Source organism: Calliphora vicina, chromosome 5, assembly GCF_958450345.1.
Source record: "Calliphora vicina chromosome 5, idCalVici1.1, whole genome shotgun sequence".
Lineage (NCBI taxonomy): Eukaryota > Metazoa > Arthropoda > Insecta > Diptera > Calliphoridae > Calliphora > Calliphora vicina.
This window is the reverse complement of record NC_088784.1, coordinates 6208433-6236303: the sequence shown is the minus strand read 5'-3', so window position 1 is coordinate 6236303 and position 27871 is coordinate 6208433. Positions and strand designations below refer to the sequence as shown.

The window sequence follows — 27871 nt, the reverse complement described above, 5'->3', positions numbered from 1 at the left end:
AAATGTTTAATTTATAAATGTATCTCCACAAATTGCGCTCCAAATAAGTTTTATATATACAGAATTCATGTCACCAAATTTTGTTACGATTAGTCATAGCTCCCATATAGACCCGCTTCCGAAAATCACTTTAACGTGCATAAATCGCTTAAAAATGTTGGCATACACACAAAATTCAACATAGCAAACTTTCATAGAGACATAAATCACACAACCTAATTTCATGGTGATCGGTCCATAATTGGCGATAGCTCCCATATAAGGCCAACTTCCGAAAATCACTCAAAAATATAAATTATTGAAATTTTAAAAGAAAAATGTTTTTGCTCTTTTACTTAGTGTAGGGTATTTATGGTCGGGCTTGACCGACCATACTTTCTTACTTGTTTTGATTTAAATCTGGATTGACAATTTTTTTAACCAAATTTTTGATATTTATACTTAATATAGACATGTATAGACATGCTTCAATATTTGCTTACAACCATGAGACATTACTAAAACGCGCATTAAATTTGATAGTAAATCTGATATAAAAATATTTATTTTCAATAAAGCTCTCATTGTTATTTAAATAAAGTGGTTAATTACCACTACAATTTAGCAATTTATTTAAAAATTTTATTTTATCAATAAGTAAATATAAAAAGAGGAAAAATTATACATTTCAATAAATGATTAAATGAAAACTAGCTTTTGGTAACAAACAACACAATCATGCAGCTGAGAAATTTAAAATTTCTATTAATATTCTTAAGCTGCATAAAATTGGTAAGAATATAATTTTTTAATTTTCAAAACTAAATAATACAAATTAAATGTTATTGTTCTTAGTTTCACTGTACAATTATTATGAAAAGCTTCAAGTGTATCAATGAAGCTTCGTCGTATTTTAGCATCGATACTTGCAAAATAACCAATAATTCGCAACATTTACCCATTTTATCAATGTATATGCGTTATGCCAATAAGCCCGTTAAGAATTGTAAATTACAAATAGCTTTGAAAAGGAAATTGAGAAAGAACTCGCGTTTTATTTTCAATAATACGTTTGATGTGTGCAAATTTTTAAAATATCACAATTCAAATCCAGCATTTATGGTATTTTTCGAACTTATTTCGCCGTTTATGAATTTAGATCACCCCTGTCCCTATGAGGTATGTACAAAGTGGAATTGTTTTGTATAGTTAGGTGCATATTAAAGTTATTTTTTTTTATATATATTTTAGCATGATGTGTTTTTCGAACGTTTTGATCCCAACAAAATCGAAAATAATTTTAATAAATTATTTCCCTTTCCCAGGGGTTTATATATTTTCCAGTGCAACTGGATGTTTGATGCCAATTCCAGTATAAAAGCGATTGTTGATTTTGAAAAATTAAAATAAATTGTATTTATGAAAATGTAAGAGGTATATGTTAAATAAAGGATAATTCCACAATCATATCGGGCACAAAGAACGCACATTTAACAAGTAAGAGAACTAGAATATTCGGCTGTGCCGAATCTTATATACCCTTCACCAAATTATATTTTAAATATTTTAGTTTTTTTATTTTATTACACTGTGTGTAATGTTTTGAGTCATGGAAATATAACCATATACGGACACCACTACGTTACAAAATACAAAAAAAGACCAGTGTCCCCAGTTTTGCCCATAGCCATGCCCAAATTTAAAAAATAAATTTTTAATTTTTTTTTTTTTGTCAATAACTGTTTTTTTAGTTTTTGTGATTTTGATTTCGAAGATGAAGTTTTTTTGATTTTATATGTTCACAATGTTTGTTCTTTATGACAAGGGCTACAACTTTGCCTCAGAGAATAAATCAAAATTACGAACTGTTTGCAAGATATGAGCCTGAGAAAATGAACACTTTTTTGCAAAAATGACAACGAGGGCCAAAATCTTGGAGGGCCCATAAAAATAAGTGCATGACTTTGGGCAAAACTGGGAGACACGGTTTTTTTGTGACAATTTTTATCACTTATCACGTATATTGTTAATTTTTTTTTAAATTTTTTTTTTCAAAATTTTTTTTTTAATTTTTATATTTTTTAAATTTGGGCTAAAAAATTTTTTTTTTCGATTTTGACCCATTGTAGGTCCGACTTACTATGGCCTTAAATGCGTCGTTGAAAAGGGCTTTTGAAATATCTATCATTAGATATCCATATTGTCCATATTAATAACTTAGTAATGCAGGTTTAGACAAAAATAGGCCAAAAATCGAGGTTGTCCTGTTTTTTCCTTATATTTCAGCCATTTGTGGTCCAATTTTCTCCATTTTATATAGCAACCTAACCGGGTCTATAGCAGATATATTGATGTATGAATCATGTATGAAAGTTATTTATTTAGGGGCTACGGAAAGTTGATTTCAACATACAGAATATTGTATATATTCTGGATTGCTATAGATAGCGGAGTCGATATAGCCATGTCCGTCTGTATGTTGAAATCAACTTTCCATAGCCTTGAAATAAGTTACATACATGACGCATACATCTACATATCCGCTATAGACCCGGTTCGGTTACTATTTCAAATCGATAAAATCGGCCCACAAATGGCTGAGATATCAGGACAAAACCAGGACAACCTCGATTTTTGACCTATATCTGGATTACTAAGTCATTAATATAGACACTATGGATATATATTGATATATATTTCAAAGACCTTTGCAACGGCGAAAATAAGGCCAAAGTAAGTCGGACCTGCAATGGGTCAAAATCGGGAAAAATATTTTTTAACCAAAAAATTTTTTTTTCAAATATTTTTTATTCAATAATAAATTTAAAAAAAAATAAAATACCAAAATGGGTTTTTTTAATTTTGTTTATTTTTAAAAAATTTATAATATAATTTTTATTTTAAAGTACATATAATTTGATGAAGGCTATACAATACCTTTTGTATCAAAGACACATTTAGTATTTTTATTTATCATAGACATGTCTAGACATGTTTAAATATTTACTACTAACCATGATTTACTTAAATGTCATTACTAAAACGTGCATTAAATTTTATAATAAATCTGATACAAAAATATCCACTTAAATTTATTTAAATAAAGTAGTTAATAATAACTAAAATTTTGCAATTAATTAAAAAAAAAATTAATTGTTTTTTGGTGTTTATCAACAATTGGAACAGTTATCCAATTCAATTCATGATTAAATGAAAAATAGCTTTTGGTATTAAAACAATCATGCAGCTGAGAAATTTTAAATTTCTATTAATATTAATAAGCGGCATAAAATTGGTAAGAATCTTTATTTATTTTTAAAACATATTTACAAATACATTTTATTCTTTTTAGTTTCACTGTATAGTTATTATGAAAAAAGTCAAGTGTATCAATGATGCTACCTCGTATTTTCACGTTAATACTTGCGAATTACACAATAATTCGGAAAATTTACCCATTTTAACAATACATCTGGGTTACGCCAATAAGCCGGTTAAGAATTGTAACATACAATTAGCTTTGAGAAGGAAATTAAGGAATAACATGGCATTTATTTTCAATAATACGTTTGATGGCTGCAAATTTTTTAAATATCGCAATTCAAATCGAGCATTTACGGTATTTTTCGGACTTATTTCGCCTTTTTTGAATTTAAATCACACCTGTCCCTATGAGGTACATATGTAGAAAGTGGTTTTGTAAAATTGCTTATTAACATTATTTTTTTTCTATATTTTAGCATGATATTATTTTTGAACGTTTTGATCCCAACAAAATCAAAAATAATTTTAATAAATTGTTTCCCCTTCCCCTGGGTATGTATATTTTCCAGTCCAGCTGGATATTTGATGCCAATGCCAGTATAAAAGTGAATGTTGATTTTGAAAATTTAAAATAAATTGTATTTATGAAAATGTAAGCATTAGGTTAAATAAAGGTTAATTCCATTATCATATCGGGCATAAAGGACACATATAAGTATGTGTCTGAAAAAGGTGACTTGTCAGAATTTATTTCCAATTTCACTGTTAATGATTCCAACACCACTGCTGGTGAATAGTTTTCATCTAAGAACCCACCAAGTATAAATATTATTAATCTTTATCTATGATGACTTATCTCTGTCCGTCTGTCTGTGTAAATCAAGGTCATGTCTAAAATACAAAGCCGAAATTAATTAAATTCAAGGCGAATCTTTGTCATGGTTCTAGGCAGTTTGGTATTGGAAATCAACAAAATCGTTTGAGTAGAACAAAAGTTATGACCCCAAATGTAAGACAACTTCGAAATAAAATAATTTAAAACCTGGTTACGTTTGTTTTTAAATGCGTATAAATAGAAAGTTTGTTGAATTTACACTGTCCAGCAGTTTTGGGGACCAACTAACTCCATCGGATATTAGCTACAAAGAGACAGTTCAATAACTGGTTTCTTGTAAACATTATTTGTCTAAGTCTACATTAATTATCTCTACTGCAAAAAAATAATAGAATTCTTCAGAGAGAAATTCAACTTAATTCTCACACTAACTACACCGTTGTCTACTAAGGTACAGTAAAATTATCATTTGTCCAGCGTTAGTTGAATTGTAGTGACAAAAACTTCACCACGAGTGATGGTGGATGCTAAAGGACTAAGTCCCCAATGAACAAAGTCCCCAAACCGCAAATGAATTAAGGACCCAAAATGTTATATAGAAAAAACCAACAACGAAATTTAGAAACTTATTTCATTTTTTGGGGATTTATTTCATTTCTAAAATTGGGGATTTAATTCATAATGAAGTTACTCTGGGGTGTATCAAAAATTGGCTTCGCTCAGAAAAGTTGTTTTGCATGCAAAGACGGTTTCTTTTTCATTTTGGTTGGGGGTTTAGTTCCTTTGGTTTGGGATTTATTTCATTAAGAACTTTCGAGTTTTAATTCATAATGAATTAAGTCCCCAATTTTGGGGTTTTAATTCATTCAATTCAATTTGGGGATTTTGATCATTGGGAACTTTGTTCTTATCACCCTAAAGGCTGTCATAAATACAATTTATTTTATTTTTTTTCAAAATCAACAATCACATTTAAACTGGAACTGGCATCAAACATCCAGTTGCTTTGGAAAATATATAAACCCCTGGGAAAGGGAAACAATTTATTAAAATTATTTTTAATTTTGTTGGGATCAAAACGTTCAAACAAAATATCATGCTAAAATATATATAAAAAATATAACTGTAATATGTCACTAAACAAACAAATTCTAATATCTACATACCTCATAGGGACAGGTGTGATTTAAATTTATAAACGGCGAAATAAGTTCAAAAAATACCGTAAATGCTCGATTTGAATTGCGATTTTTAAAAAATTTACAGAGATCAAATGTGTTATTGAAAATAAATTGAGTCTTCTTTCTCAATTTAATTTTCAAAGCTATTTGTAGGTTACAATTCTTAACGGGCTTATTGGCATAACCCAGATGCATTGTAAAAATGGGTAAATTATCCGAATTATTGTGTAATTCGCAAGTATCGACGTGAAAGTACGAGGTAGCGTCATTGATACACTTGACTTTTTTCATAATAACTGTGCAGTGAAACTGAGAACAATAAAATGTATTAGTAAATATATTTTCAAAATAAAAAAATAAGATTCTTACCAATTTTATGCCGCTTATTAATATTAATAGAAATTTTAAATTTCTCAGCCGCATGTTTGTTTTAATACCAAAAACTATTTTTCATCTAATTATTTATTGAAATGTATAATTTTTGCTCTTTTTATATTTATTTATTGATAAACTCTAAAAATCCAATTTAAATTTTTTTAAAAAAAATTGTGAAATTGTAGTAATTAACTACTTTATTTAAATAACAATGAGAGCTTGTCATAAACTAAATATTTTTATTATCAGATTTACTATCAAATTTAATGCTAGTTTTAGTAATGACTAGGGGTCCTAACTAATATCCCGCACATTTTGCCTTCCTGGAAGGTAATTAAAAAATCTTTTCATTCCCGGGAATTTCAGGGAATAATTTAATGCTAAATTAACTCAAAAACCAATAAAGATTTTTAGAATAAGTAGTCTTCATAGACTTTTACCAGCGTTTTAATAGAATGTTTTTAAGTGTTTATAATAAGTCAATTAACCATCTTGTCACACTCGTAGTTTTGATCGGTATAAAATCAATAAATTCTTTCGTTTTATTAAAAAAAACTGAACCAATCTCCGCAATTTTTTCAATTGCAATTTGAAAAAATTCAGAAGAAAGAAGTAAGAGAGCTATATTTAAAATTTTTTTTTTTTCAATTTCAAAATTTTTAAAAAAATTTTTTTTTCCATTTCCAATTTTTTTTAATTTTTGAATAAAAAATTTTTGGAAAAAAATTTGTTTTATGAAAAAAAAATCGGGTTAAAAAATATATTTACATCGTTGCAATGGTCTTTGAAACATCTATCATTAGCTATCAATATTGTCTATATTAATGACTTAGAAATCCAGATATAGATCAAAAATAGGTAAAAAAAATCGAGGTTGTCCCGTTTTTATACCCTTCACCTTTGTGAGAAGGGTATATATAAGTTTGTCATTCTGTTTGTAATTTCTACATTTTTCATTTCGGACCCTTATGGATACTTATAGATAGCGGAGTCGATTAAGCCATGCCCGTCTGCCTGTCTATTGAAATCAACCCCAGATATCTTCGGGATCCAAATCTTCAATAATTCTGTCAGACATGCTTTCGAGAAGTTTGCTGTTTAAAGTCAGCAAAATCGGTCTATAAATGGCTGAGATATGAGGAAAAAACCAGGACAACCTCGATTTTTTACCTATATCTGGATTACTAAGTCATTAACATAGACAATATGGATATCTAATGATAGATATTTCAAAGACCTTTGCAATGACGTATATAAAACGATAGTAAGTTGGACCTACAATGAGTCAAAATCGGAAAGAATATTTTTTAATCTGATTTTTTTTCACCAAAACTTTTTTTCGTTAAATATTAAAAAAAAATTGAAAAATCAATTTAAAAAAAAAAAATTTTAAAACAATTCGAAATTTTTTTTTTCCAAAAAATGAAAAAACTGCAAAAAAATATTAATTTTGTTTAACAAAAAATATTTAAAACTTTTATTTTGAAGTATAATTTGGTGAAGGGTATATAAGATTCGGCACAGCCGAATATAGCTCTCTTACTTGTTTTCCTTATATCTCAGCCATTTGTGGGCCGATTTTGTCGATTTTAAATAGCAAACGAGCCGGAAGAATTCCAGATATAGGGGTCTATGAATCATGTATGTACAGATGGACATGGCTATATCGACTTCGCTATCTATAACGATCCAGAATATACTATATACTATGTGGGGTCGCAAATGAAAAATTGTAGAAATTACAAACGGAAGGTAACAAAGTATTTGAGTTTGAAAAATTAATTCTGAACAGACAATTTTTTGCCTGACAACGTTGTCGGTTAGAGTTATTGCCAGATAATTGTCTTACAATGGATTAAGACAAATTGTGATCGGACAATCTACATTGTGGTGGCAATTTTTAACAATAGCTGGTCATTGTCTGAACATTGCGAGGTCTGACAATATTGTTAGATCTGACAACCGTCTGAACAAAGCTTAATACCATTCTTATTAGTTTCTTATTAGGATAACCAATAAAATTTAATGATTTATTTAACAATATTGAAACGAATTAAAGTCAAGGTCAGGCTGAATTCTACAATAGGGTGAGAAGTGGGAAGATTTTACAGCGTTACAGTTAACTCTTTCAGACACAGTTTCATGCGTATAAGTTTAAAATCAAAAATTGCATTTTTACATTAATCAAGGTTATTTTATCATAAAAAAATAAGACAAAATAAATCAAAACATACAAAACCTTCCCATTCTAAGGGTTCTTGTTTGAGGTGGTTAGTTTATTAACCACCGTGGTGGTGGTTAAATTTTTTTGGTAAATCTAATAATTTTGACAAAATTGTCTGACCAAACAAAACAATAAAAACAATAAAAACTCTTTGCATTTTTTATTGAATGCTTGAAAGTTTCTTAGAAAAACTGAGGTTTACAATATTTTCAAATTAATATATTAATCTAAGCAGAGCACCCTGTTGGCAAAGTTTAGCTAAAAACATAAGCGATGTCTTCAACAAATTTAAATGTTTAGCAAAATGACAATAGATCCCCATAAAAACTATGTTTTAAAGACTATAGAAAAGGTGGTTAGTAAAGTGACCACCAAACCGCAAAGAGTTAAAATATACAACTAAATAACCTCAGAGACTCAGCTTAAAACAATTTAGTTCAGTTAGAATACAATTACTTTTTTTAATTTAAACAAAACCAGCCAACCTTTTAATAATAACAAATAGTGTTATTAAATGTTTTTGTTAAGTGAAAACCATTAGGGCAATTATATTTAAAAGGCTATCGAAATAATGAGTCTATTTAAATGTTAATGAGGGCGTAATAAATCTAGAAAAGCTGGACTTTCAATGGAAATTGTTAACGAATTAAAAATAAGTTTAAAAGACTTTCAATAGTTTATGTTTCAGAATCATTCAAAATTGTGCAAAAAACTATTCATACTAATTGAAATATAGAAAATTAGTTTAAAAATTTGCACTAGTCCCGTGACATGTGAAAAGGGATCATTGGATGTCAGAGAGAGCGTAATAGTGTCAATTGTTGGAACTACAACAGTTCCCTACCCTCAAGGAACACATCACTGGACCAGTCGTTTTCCTTCCCTCCAGGGTAATAAAATTAAATTCTATAATTATAAATGTTTAAGGCAACAATAACTCAATTTTAATTCACTTAATGTTCTCATACTTTATTTATTACACAACTTTTCCCATAGCACCCGAGTGGCGCTACAATTTCATAAACATATAAACTATTTACCCACTATTTATTTACTAACCCATGACTTAATTTCACTTAAACATTTTACAAAAGCCTGATTTCATTATTCAATTATTTCAGTTTATTTTTCGTTTATTTTTATTTCTATACATTATTTCTCTCCTATCAAATGTTAAATTGTGCTAATTTTATGCTAAATAGCAAACAAACAAAACTAAGATATCACATAAAATTAAATTAAAAAAAAAGTAAAAAGTAAAAAAAAAAAATGTTTGCAAAATTATAAAATTGTATACGATTTAAAAATAAAACGTGTTTAGAATATTTAAATAATTGAAATTAAATCTCTTTATAAAATAAAAATAAAACGGAAGAAACAATGAATAATTTCATAAAGAACTACATGCGAGTACAAATACTTTTAGTCATAAACCAATTTAACAAAAAATGACACACATTTTGTTGACTTTAAAAGTAAGAATGGGAATTTTTAATTAATGATATTTGCAGGGGTCATAAATCAGGGCTTAGAAAGTGAGTAATATACATATTTTTAGCACAGATATGTGTGTAATAAAGACTTTATTTAAATTTCAAGGAACGTGGTAAGGAATAAAATGAGGTTAAGGTTTAGATTAAAGAAAATATCGAGAACGTTAAATGTATTGTCATGGCTTGTCATTCCGTTTGTAATTTCTACATTTTTCATTTGCGACCCCATAAAGTATATATATTCTGGATCGTTATAGATAGCGGAGTCGATATAGCCATGTCCGTCTCTCCGCCTGTATGTTGAAATCAACTTTTCGTAGACCCCAAATAACTTATATACAAGATTCATTCATCAATATATCCGCTACAGATGCGGTTCGGCTGCCATTTAAAATCGAGAAAATCGGCCCATTAACGGCTGAGATATAAGGACAGCATCGATTTTCGACCTATTTTTATTACTTTTAAAAATAGTTTCATAAAAAACCTCCAAAATATTAAAAAATTTTATATTTGACCTTTGACCTTGAGGATTAAAAAATAACGAAATCATTTATTTTAACTTTTACAAATTATTTAATGTAAAACCGCTCCGAAAATCATACTTCTAAATATTCAAAAAGTTGACCTTTTACCTTTACGAAATAAGTCATTTATTTTTTTAAAAAAATCTTTCATTAACAGATGATTACAAACCAATATTATTTGTTTATATTTCAAAGTATTCAAAAACTTGACCCTTGACGTTATAATAAAAATTTTAAAAAGTTGACCTTTGACCTCAAGGACTACAAAAAATAACACTAAAACGCCACCGAAGTAAAATAATTAAATAAAGGTTGTTGGCTTGACTAAGGCGCCATCTCACAACCAGAGGCGCTGCAACCTGCAATCATAACAAACATAACGCGCAATTGCAGAGTTGTAAATTAAAAGCTTTTCTCCTCCTTTCACCACCTTTTCCTCTACACTCTATCCCCTTTCCAAAGAAAGTAACACATTTATATATAGGCATATTAATTGCCTTCTCTTTTTTAAAAAAAAATTACGAAATCAATCATTTATTTTTAAAAATTGTTTCATTGAAACCTGGTTATGTTTATATTCCAAAGTATTCAAAAGCCCTTCACCCTTGACCTCTATAATTAATAAATTGCCAAATTCGATAATTTTGACATTAATTTTAGAAATTTTCATCAGTATAGGTCCATAAAATAATATTTTCACTAATAACTGCCCACAAAATAATATTATTTGTTTATAATTAAAAATATAAAACAAACGACCTTTGACCTCTTGATGAAAATTTCCTAATTTAAGCAAATTTAATATAAGATAGTGTCATGCCAAAAACCGCCCACAAAATCATATTACATACATAAATATTTGTTTATATATCAAAATATTTAGAAAAATTTTATGTTTGACCCCAAAAATAAAAAAAGGAGACATAAAAATTAAAAAAAAAATGGCCTCATTGTTGAAAGTTGGTCGAATTAGTCAACTTTGACTAAAAATTTCTTTTAACAAAAATCATCATTTCATTATAATGAAAATTTTGAAATAGTAATCAAATTATATTTACTTTCCACATTTGACCTTAAATGTAAAAACCCAGCAAAAACATGGTAATAATTTGCAATCACTCAATTACTAATTTGTCAATGACTACTACATACCGTTTGCATTACATAGAAGTTGTCGTGTAATGACTTATTTATTATCTGTTTTATAACTGCTTACTCATTACTTGGCAATGAAAGTTTTTGCTGAGAACTTTAGTCATTTAAAACACTAACCCCCATTTTCTCAATCTCTGGTTATTTTTTATCGTGACGATAAACTGACAGTTCTCATACAAAAAAATGTAAATTGGAGGTTTATCGTTACGAAAAACGATAACCAGATATTGAGAAAATTGGGGTAATTGTAAGATATTTAATTCAAGACAGTTTCAATTGACAAGAGCTTAAATTTGTATTCCTTCTTTTACATTTTGCATCAGTCTAATAAAAATTGATTTAAACCTAAAAGTACAATATCTAATAACTTTTGTTTTAATTATTTAATACAAAACGTCACTGCAGTTAAGACCTTGCACTTTGTTATAAAACCTTTTCTGTCTCGTCTTATTATTTGTAATAAATACAATTGGGGTATTCACATGGTCTGCTATTAGTCATATTGTCATAATGTCCTAATATATTATAATAGTTGTTGGTGTGTTTTAAACAAAAAAATATTATTTTATGACAAAACAATAAACATATGGTCAATTCACAAAGTCTCTTATCAGTCATAATGTCCTAATATATCACGACTCGGCGGCTCAGCTTAACCGACTCTTAGTCATTTGGCGCAGGTCTCTGCTGGTTGGTTACGATAACACAATAAACATAGCATACAAAGTAGTATTATATTAGGACATTTTTTGCATAAAAAGCAATTAAAACCGTTGTGAAATATTAGGACATTATGACAATATGACATGATAAGAGACCTTGTGAATTGACCAATAGTTCAAATAGTGTTATTAGTTTACAACTTTTTTGTTTGAAACACTACAAAAATTTGTTTAAACTATCATAATATATTAGGACAATATGACCAAATAGTAGACCGTGTGAATACCCCAAATCATTTGTTTATAACGTCATTCAATCATTTTAGTTTTAGGTAAAAAATCTTACTAAGAAATGTTATTATAATAATCAAGCTGTGCGCAATTATTGCTGCTAAAAACGGAAATTGCTTGAAAACTTTATTAGAATTTTTTATTATATATTTTTTGTGCAAAACCCCTAATTAAATTATAATCATTTTAATCACAATTTCTAAACAGAATATTGAACATTAATAAGCAAATGTTGAGGTTCTAAAAGGCATAATAAAACTAAACAAAATAAAAAGTTTCAGGAAATTATGATTATTAAATAATTATGTGTACATAAATTAAGTTATAAAACTAGAATAAATTAAATTGATAAAAAAAATTTTAGCTGAAGCAAAATTATAAAATTTACCATTCAACCTATATGAGGACTCAGGACATAGGTGTCATCAAGACATAGGTTTCTCTCTTAAATTCGATTCTAGTCCTCATTACTTTCATTTATCTTAACCTTAAAACTTCAGCATTTCATGGGTTAACGAAAAATGTTTATTTAATTAAATACATTTAAATCTTTACGCCATAAATTATTTTTACATATTCATAAATTATCCATTACTTGTCTAATAATCTTGGGTCAATGATATCATTTTACTTATTTTGTTTTGCTTTTTTATCTCAACTCAATCTTTACACTCGTCGTCTATACTAAGTGCATGTGGATACGTAATACTTAAAGTATTTAAATAGTTTTCAATGTTATTGAATACATATTTTTAATATTTGTATAAATATTTTAATACACTAACAGCTTCGGGAATTATATTAATTTTATTAAGACGTTTGTAGCTTTGTTTCTATTTATCAACAAAGTTGATAACCACGCTGTTATTAATATTGTTTTTAACTGTTAAAGCTACTAAAAGCTCTAGAACATTCTAGTTTTGTCCGTTAATTCATGAAACTTCTGAAAGATGGCTCGTGTAAAGAAAAATAATAACAGAAAACTCTTAGAATTAACATCAACTGCATTGCCAGTGCATTATAATGTATTAATATTATGTGGCTATTTAAATTGTTGTGTAAATTTAAATAAATAAAGAGTTGTTACAATTTTAAACTACTAAACGGTTTTTATTTGCAATTAAAAGAATATGATTTATTTAAAGGAAAGGAAACCACCGTTTTTAAAAGGTAAAAACATAACAATATTTTCAGTATATTAGCAAATGGTCAAGAGAACCCTAAGGGGGTTTATTAAGAAAATAGGATTCCCTATCAAATTCACAGCAATTAAAGAACAATATTAAACAATAGAAACTGAGATTTTAATTCCTAAACAAAAATATCAAGTTACGGTTTAGAACCCCCTCAGGGGTTTTAATAAGAAGAAAAAATGGTAACTTCGATTCGCTATTAACTTCGACTTCGCTATTATAAAAACACTGTCCTTTACTTTGTTTACACTTTTATTAATAATTTAATTTAATTTTCAATCTTAAAATTATCTTACATCTAGAGCCCCAGCTGATACTTGCTCATACAAATATGTGGTAAATTAAAACGTAATCAGCAACATTTTTTTTTTCTTGAAAAAGAAACAAAAAAAATCTAAAAACAACTAACGATTTTATTATGATGTAAAAAATGTATGTTTGCAGCATTAGAGCTGCAAAACCAAAATAAATAAATAAATCTAACAATTTAAAGTCATTAGTCAAGTGTAACCAATGTACATTTTTGTTGTTTTAAATGAAATATTTTGGTTTAACTTTTTTTTTGTACTTTTTTTAAATATTCATTCAGAAAAAAAACACACTAAAAGTTACTTTAATGTATGTTCAAAACTATTCAAGTCTCTAGAGTATTTTAATGTAAACTTTTTTGTAGTTTTTTTTTCATTCTTGGTTTTTCGTAGTGAAAGAGTTTAAAAAGGTGTCTTGATGGGGTTTTAACGCAAAATGTGCGTTTTCTAAACTCATTAAATTTGCCAAACACGTTTTGGTAATCAATTTCGATATTGGTCTTAAGAAGTTGTATTTTTTTTTGTTGTTGTTGTTTTTGGTGTTGGCATGTAGCATTAGCAGCTAATGTTTTTGTTGTGTACCAAATATTTATTGTTTGTGTAATATTTTGCAGCCACACAAATATTTGTGTTGTATTTAAAACCGTTCTTTTTAAACGCTTTAGGTTTTGATCTAAGCCGCCCAACATATATAAACAAGTTCTTAAAGAAGATTTAACACTTGGTCTTGATGTATTGGTTACATGAAAATGTAAATAAAACTCCCACCATTTAAGTGGAGATTGTAAAAGAACACAAAAGGCCATCATTCATTGTTTATCATAATAATGTAAAAATAATGTACATTATTTGGAAATAATTGCAAGTAAAATGTAATTCTGTTAATAACAAGAAAGAGCTATATTCACAAATTATACTTTAAAATTTTAAATATTTTTAGGTAAACAGAATTTAATAAATTTTTCTTTTTTTCAAAATTGTTTTTTTAATTTTTTAAAATTTTTTTTTTCAAAATAGTTTTTAAATTCTTTTTCAACATTTGTAAAATTTTTTTTTCAATTTATTAGAGAAAAAAAATTTATGATAAATTTTTTTTTTTTTAAAAAAAATTCAGATTTTCCCGATTTTGATTCATTGTAGGTCCAACTTACTATGGCCTTATATACGTCGTAGCAAAGGACTTTGAAATATCTATAATTAGATATCTATATTGTCTATATTATTGACTTTTTAAAAAATTCAGATTAAAAAATATTTTTCCCGATTTTGACCAATTGTAGATCCAACATACTATGGCCTTATATACGTCGTTGCAAATGACTTTGGAATATCTATCATTAGATATCCATATTGTCTATATTAAATACTTGGTAATCCAGATATAGAAAATAGACCAAAAATCGAGGTTGTCCTGGATTTTTCCTTATATCTCATCCAGTTATGGGCCGATTTTCTCGATTTTAAATAGCAACCGAACCGTGACTATAGCGGATATATTGATGTATGAATCATGTATATAAGTTATTTTGGGGATACGGAAAGTTGATTTCAACATACAGACGGTCAGACGGACATGGCTATATCGACTCCGATATCTATAACGATCCAGAATATATACACATCGTAGAGTCGCAAATGAAAAATTTAGACATTACAAACGGAATGGCAAACTCATGGTGAAGGGTATAAAAACGGATATTAAACAATTTTATAGAATGCTAAAGGCTTTCAATGTTAAATTTCGTAAGAAATAATATTGAGTGTAAGACTTAAAAGTGCGTATTTTTATACCCTTCACCTTCGTGAGAAGGGTATATATAAGTTTGTCATTCCGTTTGTAATTTCTACATTTTTCATTTCCGACCCTATAAAGTATATATATTCTGGATCCTTATAGATAGCGGAGTCGATTAAGCCATGTCCGTCTGTCTGTTGAAATCAATTTTCTGAAGACCCCTGATATCTACGGAATCCAAATCTTCAATAATTTTGTCAGACATGCTTTCGAGAAGTTTGCTATTTAAAATCAGCAAAATCGGTCTACAAATGGCTGAGATATGAGGAAAAAACCAGGACAACCTCGATTTTTTACATATTTTTGACCTATGTATATCTGGATACTAAGTCATTAATATAGACAATATGGATATCTAATAGATATTTCAAAGACTTTTGCAGCGACGTATATAAGACCATAGTAAGTTAGACGTACAATGGGTCAAAATCGGAAACAAATATTTTTTAACCCGAATTTTTTTTTTTACCAAAAAAAATTTTTTAAAATTTAAAAAAAAACAATTTTAAAATTTAAAAAAAAAAATTTTAAATTAAAAAAAAATGTTAGAAAATTTTTGTTTTCCAAAAAAAAAATGTTCACCTAAAAATATTTAAATTTTTTATTTTGAAGTATAATTTGGTGAAGGGTATATAAGATTCGGCACAGCCGAATATAGCTCTCTTACTTGTTTTTTTTTTCAAATTTTTAGCTTTTATGTTGCTCACCAAAGTTTATGTTGAATGTGTTCCTTTGGTTTCAACATGCGTGAGGTGGTTTGTAAGGTTCAGAAGTGGTGATATTGACACGGAAGATCGCCCAGGCCAGCCAAAAAAAACTTTGAAGACCAAGAATTGGAGGCATTACTCCATGAAGATTGCTGTAAAACAATGATGTTCATTTCATTGTGCTTTCGCGCTGAGTAACAACACACATATTATTATTCTCCTTAAAAGAGCATAACAAATGTCTCATTTTTTTATGAAATTCATTAAACATTGTTGTTGGTTGGTTTTTGGACGAAGCATAGCAAACACACGCGTTTCAATTACAATTGAACACAACACAACAAAGTCAGAAATAAATAAAAAATTTGAGAGAATTTCGGCCGTATAATGTATATTCTTTTATATCCTTAAAACTTAAATTACATTCATTTAATCTGGCAAAAATTCTAAATCTAAACATTCATTATTTTGTTCTTATTTTAAGTGTTTGACATTATGTTTGCTGGGTAGCTCTCTCACCAATACATCTTCATTTTTATTTTTGAACATCACTGCTGTAAAACTCAACAAGAGCTTGCAAAATCATTGGGAGCTACTCAAGCAGCAATTTTAAAACGTTTGTGAGCAGCAGAATTCATCCAAAACCAGGGAAATTGGGTACCATACGAATTGAAGACGATTTTGTATGTCTGGAATGCTGCTTGAATTCTATAAAAGAAAATCATTTTTGCACCGAATCATTACTTATGATGAGAAATGGATCCATTATGAAGATGTGCCTAACGCAACTGATTCGTTTGAAGCGATCATAGGCCGATAAACGAAGAGACAATGATAGGCCACATGAATTGGAGACATTACATTATTTGCAAAATCATTGGGATCTACTGAAGCAGCAATTTCAAAATGCCTGAGAGCGGCAGAATTCATCCAATAGTAGAGCAATAGGGTAGCATAGAAATTGAAGCCGAGATACCATGAAAGACAATTTTGCATGTTCGAAATGATGCTTGAAATCTATAAAAGAAAATCATTTTTGCACCGAATCGTTATTTGCGATGAAAAATAACCCGAAGCGTAAGAGATTGTTTGTGAAACCCGGCCAACCAACCGAATCGACGCCAAAAGCAAATCTACTTAACTCTAAGGTAATTCCCTGTATTTGGTGGGAGCATAAGGTTCCTATCTACTGAACGCAACTGATTCGTTAGAAGCGAGTAATGGCCGAAAAACGCCCAGAATATGCGGTCAGATATGAAACTGTAATATTCTATTATGACATTCGGTCACATGTTGCAATACCTGTAAAAACTATTTAGAATGAAGTGGTTGGGAAGTTTTACCTCACCCCCCTTATAGTGCAGATCTTGCCCCGTCTGGCTACTATTTGTTTCGATCGATGCAGAACGCACCCTCGGAGCTACGCTTAACTTCAAAACAGAGTATCCGAAATTGGCTTGATTCGTTCTTGGCCTCAAAATACGAGCAGTTCTTTTGGCGCGAATCCAATCATATTTTGTGTATTAGCAAGGAGAAGATTTTCACTCCCTAAACTTTTTCAGTTTCCTTCATGTAACATTTGATTGCATATATTTTCTTCCTCTTAGATATCAAAATTGAACAATGACATCCATTCAGATGTTCTTTCTCTTCAAATAAAGAGTGAAGTCTAACCAGATAAATAAAATAACTTGAATTCAATTCTGTTGAATGAAGCTACTAGCTTCAATTAACAATTTCTAGTTCCAAAGAATAATCAATTTAATAGAACAACATAATGTTAACATGCTGCAGTACTCCATCATTAAATAATTTCAACAAAAAAATATATTGAGGTTTGTATACAAAACCTTGCAACTGTCTGCTTTTTAATGGATTTGTTGTTTTAAAACAAAAGATAAGTTTTATTTTAGGATAAACAAGCAATAAAAGGAAACCTCAATAAAAGGTTTCAGTTTTTTCGTTCCTACCTTAAGTTTACTCTAAAAGTTTTAAAACCTCATTTTTTTAGTTTTTTTTTGCTTCAAATACTTGTAGCTTGTGGTCAAGCTACGAGTATGTTTGTAGAACTTTCGTTATGATTGGGAATTCTTTAAGTGTCCTTGAGTCTTATAATAAAACCCATAATTCTTTAAAAAAAAAAAATCATTCATTTCATTTGATGTTCTTTTGTATAACAAAACAAAAATATTGTGTAGAGTTTTTTATTTATTATGGTTTAAAGGTTTACAGCATGCTGCAGCAGTGGTTGGCATAAAGAGTTTAACAAATATGGATGATAATAACATAATTGGTCGATTCACAAGGTATCCTATCATGTCATAATCTTCTAATATTTGACGACTCGGTGGCTTAACCGACTCTTAGGTGTTCGGCGCAGATCTCTTCTAATTGTGAAATTTTATAACATTATGACATGATAGGATACCCTGCGAATCGACCAAATATAAACTTGATTCGCTGTTGTAAAGTCTTAAGCTGTTATGAACTTCGTTGACACAAGTTGATCATGTTCGTACCCTGCTGTTTAAGAGTGCCTACCACTGGTTTACCTGCTGTTAAGCAGAGTTTGACAAACAATTTTTGATTGGAATTTGTTCAATCGTGTTTACTTCTATTTTGTTTAGCCATAAATTTGTCTAAATTTTGTGTTAGGAGTCCAACGAATTTTAATGTCCAAGAAATTTAATGTTTAGAGACAAAAGTTAGAAATTTTTATGGAAAATTCCAATCTTGCCTGGATTATTCTTAAAAAAATTAATGTTTGCCTTTAAATGACCCACATTTTTTCAAATCAAATCATAAATTCCAACATGTTTTGTCTTTAAACTCTAGAGCCAAAGAAAAACAATAGGAAAGGACAACATCTTTCATAGAATATCACCATATAAGAGTTATAAGGCATGAGGCAGCAAAAAGCAGAAAGAAACATTATTGAGATTTTTTCTATCAAAAAGTAACCATTACATTGCAATGCTCAAGATCAGCAAAGAGCAACAATTGAAAGAAAGAAAATAAAAAATCTACAAAATGAAATAAAGAAAAAGCTGTACTTACATTTTTGGTTTCGTTTTGTGGTGCAAGTTTAAAAGAACAGCGGTAAAATTGTGGTATCACGACCAAATACTGATGATGATCACGATGATGATGATGATGTAGAGGCGTAGAATGATGTTGCAAGCAGCAAAGTAAAGGTTTAACAGCAATACAAAACCGGGTTGCTTCGTTTAATTTGGTTGTTTTTTTTATATTATTTTATATCACTTTTGAAAAAACCAAACTCTAGACCAGAATAATTTTCTTAAACTGGTTTAAGAGATGTTGCTAAAACAAAAAGCAAAACAAAACAGTTTGTTTTGAATGAATGAATGTTTGCCAGTTGCAACAGGAGGAGACCCAATAAAAATCTCTAAACAACGATCGTGAAAACGTTAAAAACTTATTAACATTTTTATTTAGTTTAGTGGTTTAATTTACACCTCAATTCCAATACACATTTCAATTAATAAATACTCGTTTTTAAAAGTCTCCCTCTTTTTTTTAAACATTGACTTGCCAATGTCTTTTAATCATGTAACTGCCAATAATATGTTGGAGATTTTCAACTTAAAACCTTTTACTTTGCCACTGCCAGCCAACCTAACCAGCCGCTTTAGTTAAATACTCATTTATGTTTTCTTATTTTAAGAGGATTTTGTGGTAATTACAATATAAATTTCTTTATTAATCCATTTAGTCGTTGAGTTAATGCAATGTATGACAGGTAGAGGACGTTGTTGTATTAAAAATACTTAATGCTTAATCAAATATTCCATTATTTGCCAAACATCCATTCAATGCAATTGGCATATTAATTTACAATACTTTTTTTTTGTTATTCCATATTCAAAGCCTGTAAATAAATAGAAGAAAATAAAATTGTATGTTAGAGTAGAGAGAAAAAAAAACAAAAAGCCATTAAAAATATTTTAATATTCACAATTCATTCATATAATTTCACTATTACGATTGTACCCTCCCTTTAACGAAATGTAGTTAGTTGCGTTACATGTTTTTCATTGATGACACGTTTTGCAAAATCACACAATGTTTAATGATTTTTAGACACTTTTTGAAGTGCTGAAACATTCAATAAATTATAATAAACTATAATAATAGAATAAAGCTTTTTAAGCTTTCACATGATTTAAAAAAAGCTTCTCAGGTGAGCAATGAAGTTAAATCTCCAAAAATAGCAATTATCCTGAAAATTGTATTCGGAAGTTTAAAAACAAAGTTTAGGAAATGACTCTTAGTCTTTCAGATGGATGTAATCATTATTAAACTATTATACAGCCTTTTTTTCATTAAAGAAACTGTTATACAGACAATTTTCTATAGAACCGATATACAGTAAATGTTCAATAGAATATAACTTTAAGCTCAATATTTTTTATTGAAAAAAGGTTATACAAACAATTTTGTATAGAAATAACTAGTATAAAGACAATTTTACACAACAGAAACTGTTATACAGACAAAATTCTATAGAAAATACTGATACACGAACAATTTTGTACAGAGAAGAAACTGGTATACAAACAATTTTCTGTTGAAAAAAAGTTTGTTAGAAAAAACTGTTATACACAAATTGATCGATAGAAAAAACTGCTATAGCCACAGCAGAAACTGAAGAAACTGTCATACAAACAATTTTACATAGAATATGCCAGTAGTTTTCCACTTATAAAACTGTTATACAGCAAATTTTCTATAAAAAAAAACTGTTATACAAAACAAAATTTATAGAAAAAACTGTTATACAAACAATTTTCTGTAGAAAAACAGTTTGTTAGAAAAAATATCTTTAGGAAAAACTGTTATGCAAAAATTGTTTGATAGAAAAAACTGTTATACACAAGATTTTCGATAGAAAAGAACTATTAAACAAAAAATGTTCTATAGAAATAACTGTATTTCCCAGGCAATTTTCCACATTATTAACTGTTATAAAGAATAACTGTTCATACAAGTAGCTGATGAAACTGTTATACATTAAATTATCCAAAGAATAAACTGTTATACAAACAATTTTTTGGAGAAAAAAGTGTATACACAAATTGTTCGATAGAAAAAATTGTTAAACAAATATCTATTATATAACAAGTAAGAGAGCTATATTCGGCTGTGTCGAATCTTATATACCCTTCACCAAATTATACTTTAAAATTAATTTTTTAAATATTTTTTGGTAAACAAAATTTAATTTTTTTAATTGTTTTTCAAATTTTTTTTTCCAAATTGTTTTTAAAAAAAGTTTTTTTAAAATTTTCTTTTTTTGGGAAAAAAATTTATGACAAAAAACATTTGTTGATGAAAAAAAAATTCGGGTCAAAAGATATTTTTCCCGATTTTGACCCATTGTAGGTCCAACTTACTATAGCCTTATCTACATCGTTGCAATGGACTTTGAAATATCTATCATTAGATATCCATATTGTCTATATTAATGACTTAGTAATCCATATATAGATCAAAAATAGGTCAAAAATCGAGGTTGTCCCGGTTTTTTGCCCGGACGGATTTTGCTGATTTTAAATAGCAAACTTCTCGAAAGCATGTCTGACAGAATTATTGAAGATTTGGATCCCGAAGATATCTGGGATCTTCAGAAAATTGATTTCAACTAACAGACGGACAGACAGATGTAGAAATTACAAACGGAATGACAAACTTATATATACCCTTCTCACGAAGGTGAAGGGTATAAAAATTAAATGGTCCATGTATGTAATGTCATCACGTGAGAACGGCTGGAGCGATTTGGCTAATTTTTTTTATTCGATTCGAAATTTTCAGGAGATGGTTTGTAAAGAAAAAAAATTAAAAAATTCCGGGTAAAACTCGGAAATTATTTTTTTTGTGAGTCCAGTCAACTGTAATAAAAAAGCTCCCTAAAGTATGCAGTACAAATTTAGATATTTTATTAGCAAATAAATAAAACAGGCTGGTGTGCGTGGGTTGGAGAAACTTGAAGAACTAACATTAGTAAATGCTACCGGGCGAAGCAGGGGCGATCAACTAGTTTTAAATAAAATACTGAACATTTTATGAAATTTTCAAATGAGTCGCGGAACTATAATGAAAAGTATGACTGATATATAGCCATAACTTTACTCTCGCCAAAAGACTGAATGTAATGATAAGTTGTTGTTGTTGCTGGGTTGACAGCCCTTGGCCGAAAATTTTCGGGTCATTGTGGTATGTCGTGGAAAATTCCAAAATCTAATTATTCATATTTATTTTCCAAAACAATTTTTTCATTTAAAACCGAACACGAAACTCGAATTACAAATAATTCGACTTTTTAATTTCAGAAACAAATGAAGCTGACTAATGTACTCCAGGGGTAAATGAACTCCATGATAAGCTTTATAAATATGTTCTTAATGAGAATAGGAATTGTAATATTCGATTTCAAGATTCGAAATGCATTTAATACAATATTGTATAGTGAGATCTTTTTTTTAACTATTAACCATTTTAGAGTCTATCGATCATTAGCTTAATCTTGCCAAATCAGAGATTCTTAAAGCCACATTTACACTACGTAAGTTGAACAACAGAGGCGCGTTAAGGTATTTTATGGTATTCAATTGTACAACTTTCAATTGGATTGTAAAATACAACAACTAAACCAATAGTCACCACAAAGAGAACTTGGAACATGGATTATATTCCTCTCTTTGATCATTTTAATGAACTTCCTTAACATTCGCTATGGTTTTCTGGGAAATAAACGATCATGTACGGCCCTGATGATTATGACTACCAACCACTGATCTAAATAAAAACAAGATTCTTTTTAAAAAAAAACTCTTTTATGATTCACATCTTACAAAATCAACTTTTTCAAACAAATTCTATTACTAAACCCATAAACAATTTATTTAATATTGATAATTCTTATTTTGCCAATAAAAATATTAACAAAATTATAGATTTTTCTACAAAAACCACCCCCACACACCAAATGATTTCATACAGTAAATTTCAACATTTAGTTAGCTTGTGTTCATAATTTTGGCTAAAACAAATTCTAAACTTCAATACAGAAACTGAAAACATAATTCTTGAAGATCATCTTGACTTGGCTTGACTTTTAAAGGCATGATTTAATAGCAAAAAAACAATATGTATGTGAATTTGTTGCGGCTGATTTCATTTATACAAGGTTATTTAATGCAATACAACTTTTAAACTACATACAAACGTTATGACTGACACCCACATGTGATCAGATAAATATCTTTATTGTAGTTTTTTTAAAAACATAAAATTTGTTTTTGTTTTGCCATTTATCTAATTACAAAAATTAGCATTTTAGAAATTCTTGAAAGAATTCAATTCTACTGTATTTTGTTTACTTATTGCTATTTACTTTAAATATTTATTATTTAAGAAATAACCGGAAGATATACAATACAATATTTGTGTACTAGAGAAAATAAATAATATTTTACTGCAGTTCATAAAATGGCAAATGTTTTGAATTATTGCCAATTGTGGAGATAAAATGATTATGCTAACAAGTAGAAGTGTTACAATGGAGGCGACAGGCAACGAAGTCATTACCAAGACTTTCAATTACTGAATAACATACTTGTCAATGACTATGCATTACTTGGAAGTAGTCTAATAATAATTTTTCATGGAATTTATAGAAAAGTAGCTCATGATCCCCCTTCAATAATAATTCACTGTGGATGTTGTTTTGGAGTCTCTGTTGAGGTTTTCTAGCTCCTGGTACTTATCTATTCTATGAATAAATTAATAAATAAATATTTTTTATGCCCCTCACCATGAGTGGCAAGGGTATATTTAAGTTTGTCATTCCGTTTGTAATTTCTACATTTTTCATTTGCGACCTCACAGAGTATATATATTCTGGATCGTTATAGATAGCGAAGTCGATATATCCATGGCCGTCTGTCCGTTTGTATGTTGAAATAAACTTTCCGTAGCCCCCAAACAACTTAAATACATGATTCATACATCAATATATCGTGAATTCTTTCGGCTCGGTTGCTATTTAAAATCGACAAAATCTGCCCTTAAATGGCTGAGATATAAGAAAAAAAACCGGGACAACCTCGATTTTTGCCCTATTTTTGATCTATATCTGGATTACTAAGTCATTAATATAGACAATATGGATATCTAATGATAGATATTTCAAAGTCCATTGCAACGATGTATATAAGGCTATAGTAAGTTGGACCTACAATGGGTCAAAATCGGTAAAAATATTTTTAACCCGAATTTTTTTTCCTCAAAAAATTTTCTTTTTCAGAAAAAATTTGTTTTAAAAATTAAAAAAAAAAAAATTGGAAAAACTTTTTTAAAAAAAATAAATTTTTTTGGAATATTTTTAAAAAAAAAATTAATTTTGTTTAAATAATAATATTAAAAAAAATATATATTTTTAAGTATAATTAGGTGAAGGGTATATACGATTCGGCACAGCCGAATATGGATATCCAATAATAGATATTTCAAAAACCTTTGTAACGGCGTATATAAGGCCAAAGTAAGTCGGACCTACAATGAGTCAAAATCGGGAAGATATTTTACACCGAATTTTTTTTTCACCAAAAAAATTTTTTCACTAAAAATTAAAATTTTTTTTTTTAATTAAAAACTAATATTTTTGCTCTAAATTTTTTTTCGGTATTAAATTTAAAATTAAAAAAAATTTAAATATTAAACGATTAAAGAGTTTCGACTAAGTTAAATCTGAAGAAATGAGTAATTCATTTCGAAAGAGAACTTTTTCAAATTATAATCTAACTATTGGGTGTATGACTTAAAATTGCGAGATTTTTTTAAAATTTTTTAGCTTTTATTTTGCACAATACAATATAAATTTATGCAAAGTATTGGCCATTGTTAGCTATGACATTTTGCAATCTTTCTGGCAACATAAGGATTCCAAGCTAAAAGAACTGCTCATCTTTTGAGACCAAGAACGAAACAAGCCAATATCGGTTACTCTGTTCTGAAGTGAACCGTATCCCAGATATAGGGGCAAGGTCTGGACTGAGGCAAAACTTGCCAACCACTTCGTTCTAAATAGTTTTTAACAGGTATTACATAACATTACATTACTGGCCGCATATTCTGGGAGTTTTTCGGTCAATGCTCGCTTCAAACGAAACAGTTGCGTTAGGTAGAGGTTCCCTGGACTAGTCAGATATCAGCAGCTCATAATAAATATTTAGGACCCTTTTGCTCCCACCAAATACAAAGCATTAGCGCCATGGATATTTGGCTTTGTTGTCGATTCGGCTGGTTGGCCGGGCTTCACATACGATCTCTTACACTTCAGGTTATCATAATGGTTCCATTTTTCATCACAAGTGTTCAAACATCATTTCGGACATTCAAAATAGTCTTTCAAGGTCTCTCGGCTTCAATTCAATTTCCCTGCTTTTGGATTAATGCTGCTGGTCGCTTGAGTATTTTGACAATATGATTTTACAAGCTCTTTTTGAGTTCGACATCAATCTTCAATAGTAATGACTCCAATTCTTGATGTGTCAAACTTTTTGGGCTGGCCTAGGCAATATTTATTATCTTCCGTGTCAAAATCACCACTTCTGAACCGCACAAACCATCTCTCGTACACTGAAACCGATAACACACATTCACCATAAGCTTCGGCGAACAACCGGTGGGCTTCAGAAGTAAAGTAAAACTTCCCGCATATGACGCTTTGTTGGTACAAAATTCGACATTTTCGAAGCAAAAAACTTTTTTGTTTACGCTATAGTGTTCTATAACAAAATGTGTATAAATAACAGATATGTAGCCTTCAAAATGACATATAAGTTATTAAAAACAAAAACTGAGTTCAAAAGATACGCATTATTATCATTTGTGAATAAATATGAAAAGTTCTGAATCAGTGATCGGCACTCAAAGTCACCAGCAGTCGAATGCGATTGAGTATTTAGATGTACACAATACGAACATGAGCGTATTGGATACAGAGATCTACTTTGTTATCCACTAGTCCTCCTTCTGAAGCCCCATTTAGCGAATGTTGCCTGTAGCTTATTTTAAATCATCACAATCATCCTGTTCTTAAAATCATGTTAAAATATAATTGCGTTATCTCTATCAAAGAAAAGAGCCAAAAAATCAGACTACATATCTGTCTTAACTTAAGACAGATATTTAGTCTGATTTTAACTGATTAAGACTCTTAAGACTTCAAAGGTTTAAAGCAGTGGTCGGCAAGCCGCAACACAAATGTGAGCAAAACTCTTTAAAATTCTTAAAATTATTTAAAGCGAAATTGAGGGAGATTGTGCATCAAAAATACAATCAGAAAATTTGTTTTATGCAAGATTATCATACATTTACTAATGTGAGCTGTTGTCTTTTGAGCCGACCACTGGTTTAAAGAAACTAAATTATTTGCTGGGTCACAAATCTGTATTCTTTGGCCATAAATCTTTGCTTTTGTTTAAACATCAATTAAGGAAACTGGTAATAAAAAGAAACCAGCTGAAACACATTGCAATAAGGACTTTAATTTTTTTCTAGAGCCAGCTGCTGTATTTAAACAGCACCTGTTGCCAAAACCAAAAAAAAACGAAAATTATTTAAGACTTTTGAAATATAAAGGTTGGCAATTGAAGAGTTTAAAACACAGTTTATTCATAAAACATTTTACATAATTAAATTAAATAATAAAGGTAATAAAAATCCTACTACAAAGAACCAAAAAAAACTATTTTGTTTGAGATCATTCAAATGTGGGTTGGTTTCGAATCTATTAAATAAATTTTCAAAAACAAGCTACAAAAAAAGTGGTGGATTTTTTTGTTTGTTTTGTAGATCACTCAACGCAACTCATTCTGTCATATTCTGTTGTATGTAGAGTAGAGTATAGTTACTTAGATGAATGATTTAAACACCTGTAACAAACTAAATATTTCTATAGAATTTTTTGTGTAACAAAAACCTAAAACAACAAAAAATGCAATTAACGTTTTAGAGGAAAAATAAAATAAAAAATATCTACTTTTAAACGTACAAAAAAGCGAGCTAGAAAAACGCTAACATTTATTTAATACTACAAACAAAATTATATATATTTCTGTTAATATTGTATAGACTTTAGCCGGACTATACGGTAATTAATAGTAAATTAAACATTGTGTAAAAAAATACTAGTAATTAAATGTGGAAAATAAACACAGAAATTGCAAAAAATTAAATAAAACGTAACGCACCTGTTTAAAGAATTTTGACTTTAACTTAGACAGCCACTCGTAGATTTAATTTTCAATTAATTTGTTTCACTCTAATTTTTATTATTTATTTAAACCAATTTTTTTCTTATTAATTTTCCAATTTGTCGTTAGAATTTCTTTTAATTTAAAATTTATGACGAATTTTCATATTTTTTATTTTTAAAAATTCTGAATTTTTTTTTTTCTATTTCAATTTTATGATATTTTGCTTATTTTTTTCCGAAAAAAAAACAAGTTGCACTACTAACTTATCCATTAAACAAAACAAAAAAAGTTTGCGTGTATGTTAACGAGATGTTGCAAGCACGACGTTTTATTTAAAACTAAACAGTTTAATGCACATTTTGTAGCTGAAAAAAACCGGCAGATACAAACAAAAACAAGCTGCACACTCACTCACACGCAACCAAAACGAACTAAATTGTTGTTGGATTTGAGTAAAACGGAGCAGAAATATTTTACGCCACAGAGACAAGTTCAAGATACAACATACATTTCCATTTGTTTTATAAATAGTAACACACGCCTTGCAACTTCCATGCAGCAACATTTGAAAATCAAATTTTCAATTCTTTTTTT

At 28.8% G+C, this 27871-nt stretch overlaps 1 protein-coding gene across 1 annotated transcript in view; it reads right to left on the bottom strand.

The window, feature by feature from the left end:
* The window catches only part of Kank (kank), a 127909-nt gene extending 100038 nt beyond the window's left edge, over window positions 1-27871 (bottom strand). Inside the window, exons 1-2 of the mRNA XM_065514032.1 lie at window positions 27272-27871; window positions 19047-19881 (exon numbers count right to left, since the gene is read on the bottom strand). Of these exons, the coding sequence (XP_065370104.1) occupies window positions 19047-19048 (2 nt within the window). The 5' untranslated portion in view covers window positions 19049-19881; window positions 27272-27871. The remainder of the gene's footprint in view (window positions 1-19046; window positions 19882-27271) is intronic.